General features: G+C 40.8%; 1 protein-coding gene across 2 annotated transcripts in view; it reads right to left on the bottom strand.

Annotated features, from left to right (window-relative positions):
- The window catches only part of LOC127443611 (uncharacterized), a 23,233-nt gene extending 22,474 nt beyond the window's left edge, over window positions 1-759 (bottom strand). The window contains exons 1-2 of one of the 2 annotated variants that reach the window (XM_051702304.1): window positions 711-759; window positions 60-123 (exon numbers count right to left, since the gene is read on the bottom strand). In XM_051702304.1, the coding sequence (XP_051558264.1) occupies window positions 60-99 (40 nt within the window). In that variant the 5' untranslated portion in view covers window positions 100-123; window positions 711-759. Of the gene's footprint in view, window positions 1-59; window positions 124-710 lie in introns of those variants that run through there. The other variant, XM_051702306.1, reaches the window with a different exon arrangement.
- Between the last annotated feature and the right edge of the window lie 2,643 nt (window positions 760-3,402).

Below are 3,402 nucleotides of genomic sequence, written 5' to 3'. Positions count from 1 at the left end.
TGCAATGAGCACATTATAAAGAGTGATTTGGAAGTATCACAACTGTTTAGGCTCCTCACCAATTAGACACAGAAGAGCAAACATAATCCTCCACTCCATTGCTGTGTTCTTTTGGCAATATCTCTGAAAAGTGAATATGAAGCATATCAATAAAATGATCAAAAGTTTCAATTCAAACACAATTCATTATATGCAGGATGATAATATATATATATATGTATATATATATATATATATATATATATATACACAAAAAATAATAAATAAAAAAACTCCACATGGGAGGTGAGTTTAATAACATGACAGAAAAAGAATCAAAATCTACTGACAACCATTAAATACAGTTATAGTTACCAAATATTAACCAGTTTAGTAAATTAACTAAATAGATTAGAATGTTTTACACACACACACACACACACACACACACACACACACACACCTTGCAAGTGTATCAAAGTATTGACCTATTGCTTAAAAAAGGCACAAATGTATTAAATAACGATCTTGTTTAGCATGAATAATCAATGAAGTGCTGGGGTGGATAACACTTAAATAGTTACAGTATATTTGAAGCATCACAGCAACAGCTATGTTCACATTAAATCGATACTTAGAATAAAAAAAGCACACATAACTGCACATACAATAATAAAAAGAAAGAAAACAAACAAACAAACAAACAAATAAAACCATTTTCTTCTACTTACCAAGGTTACCTTTTGATGCTGAAGATACTGTTGTCAGTTAAATGGTCGCTTCTAAAAGAACACAGCAGACAGGTGAGGTGAAATTTAAAGTGAAAACTTTTTTTTATGGGGTGGGGTGGGGGTGGAATGGACCAATGAGTTTGCTGAGAAACTGGTGGAACAACTGTGTCAAAATAATAGCGTTGTTTCCTACTACATGATGACTTGTAAGATGACCATTTTCAGTTCTGCATTAAATAGACAGGCAAAGCATGGCAAGATCACTTATTTATACAGTGATACAGTGCACATCAAATGTTCTAAGTGAAATATTTAATTTGACCTTATCTCGACTGAAGTACATTCAAACATTATACATTCTAGATGGAAGGATAACTGAAATGCAGTCAAATACCCATTCATTTGTTTCACGTTAGCCAGTTATATGCAAGGGAATTAGCTGGCTCTTTTCTCGACCGACTAATTAATGTTTAGAGACATTTTTTTTTCTTTTTCTTGAAGTTAGGGTTCTGATTTAGGTTAGGGATTTGTGCAATGAAAATACATTAAAAAAAAGATTTTCGCTACTTACACAATTTACTTTATTAAAATGAGATAATGCAACAAAATTCCTTAACAATCACAACTTAATTTTATCAAGTTCAATCCACTTGAATTAGTAAAATGGAAGTTTAATTAATCTTTGTGTTGGGAGTACATGAGTCATTTTTGTTGGCATTAAATAAAATGAAAATTAATTCTTTTTTTACTCACCCCAGTGTTGTTATAACCCTATATAACTTTCTTTTTCTTAACACAAAGGGAGAAATTGTGAAAAAAAAATTGTGCTCAGTGATGTCACACAATGGCAGGTCTTCAAGCTTCAAAAGAATGCAAAAGTATAATTCAGAAGTCTAATTAATTATTCCACAAGGCTCATGATTGTAATAAAAGCATACGATAAGTTTTGGTGAGAAACAAACCAAAATCTAAAGCATTATTTAGTGAAAATATTCACTGACCATTGATCTCCTGTGCACATTAATGATAGGGCAGGAGAGCAATAGTTCACATAGCGCCCTCACAACATTGGGGCGTTCAAGCGAAAACTTGTTTTGTTTATCTAAAACAGGTCGGGCAAGAGTGGCTAATTGGTGTAATGTTTGAAGAAATTCATGAGAGCAGGATCTAGATGCAGCTAAATATTTAACATGAAATAACACAAAGTACAAAACAGGGTAAACACTGGAACAAGGCAAGACTAGGAGCTGGGAACTAAAACAAACGTTACATCCTAGGTTGACAAACTGGTACAAAGACAGGAGCAAAACAATAACTGTCAAAGACTGAGCAGAAATCAGGGCATTAAATACAACCCCAATTCCGAAAAAGTTGGGACAGTATGAAAAATGCTAATAAAAACAAAAAGGAGTGATTTGTAAATCATCCGAAGGGTGATCCTGAGGCCAAGGAGGGGTTAGCTGATGATCAGGAGGCCTGGGAGGTGGCCGCAAATAGGGACTGGGTCAAGAGGCCTGGGGGGTGGCCGCATACTAGGGACTGGGTCAAGAGGCCTGGGAGGCGGCCGCAGACTAGGGACTGGGTCAAAAGGCCTGGGAGGCAGCCGCAGACTAGGGACTGGGTTAAGAGGCCTGGGAGGCGGCCACAGACTAGGGACTGGAGCCATGGAAGACTCTGAGGGCGGAGCCATGAAAGACTCTGAGGGTGGAGCCATGGAAGACTCTGAGGGCGGAGCCATGGAAGGCGGAGCCATGGGAGGCTCGAGGCTACAGGCATTGGCTCTGGGACGGTCGAAGCTACAGGCACTGGCGCTGGCTCGTTAACCATGGCAGGCATGGGTGCTGGCTTGTTAACCGTGGCAGGCATTGGCTCTGGGACAGACGAGGCTGGCAATGCTGGCTCTGGGACGGATGAGGCTTCAAGCTCGTTGGCCGTGGCAGGTGTGGGCGTTGGCTCGTTGGCTGTGGCAGGTGTGGGTGCTGGCTTGTTAACCGTGGCAGGCAGTTAAGTGTAGACTCAGGTGTAGCTGTGACATGGTGTGGAGCAGACTCAGGCGTAACTGTGACATGGCGTGGCACAGACTCAGACTTGGCTTTGACATGGCGTGGCACAGACTCAGATTTGGCTGTGACATGGCATGGAGCAGACTAAGACTTGGCTGTGACATGGCGTGGAGCAGACTCAGACTTGGCTGTGACATGACGTGGAGCAGATTCAGGCGTGAAAGTCTTGGAAGCCGGGATCAGGGTAGGGAGAGGACGATCCTGTGAAGCTATAGCTTCTAACGTTAACTTCACATATTCCTCTCACGTGTAGTCTTCCGTCTCTGGCAATTCCCTTATGGGTAAATCCGCCTGGCTCAATTGGATGAACAAAGCCGCTAGATCCATTTGGTCAGCTGTTCTGTAACGTTTGAAGGAAGTCACGAGAGCAGGATCTAGAAGCTAAATATTTAATAGGAAATAACACAAAGTACAAAACAGGGTAGTGTAGTCCGGGGAAAACAGAAGACAGAGGATAAACACAAGGCGACACAGCAGTGGATCATGACAATCGGGAAGATTGGGAGAATTCCCGCTGGGCCGGTCAAAAATTGGGCCGGTTAGGTCCGCATGTTAATTGACTAACTTTCATCATGTGTCTCATAACAGTTGCCAACAGTCCGTAACATCTAATATTTAAGGGATCAATA

Source organism: Myxocyprinus asiaticus, chromosome 7 (assembly GCF_019703515.2).
Source record: "Myxocyprinus asiaticus isolate MX2 ecotype Aquarium Trade chromosome 7, UBuf_Myxa_2, whole genome shotgun sequence".
In the NCBI taxonomy this organism is placed as follows: Eukaryota; Metazoa; Chordata; class Actinopteri; order Cypriniformes; family Catostomidae; genus Myxocyprinus; species Myxocyprinus asiaticus.
This window is presented reverse-complemented; position numbering and strand designations above follow the sequence as displayed.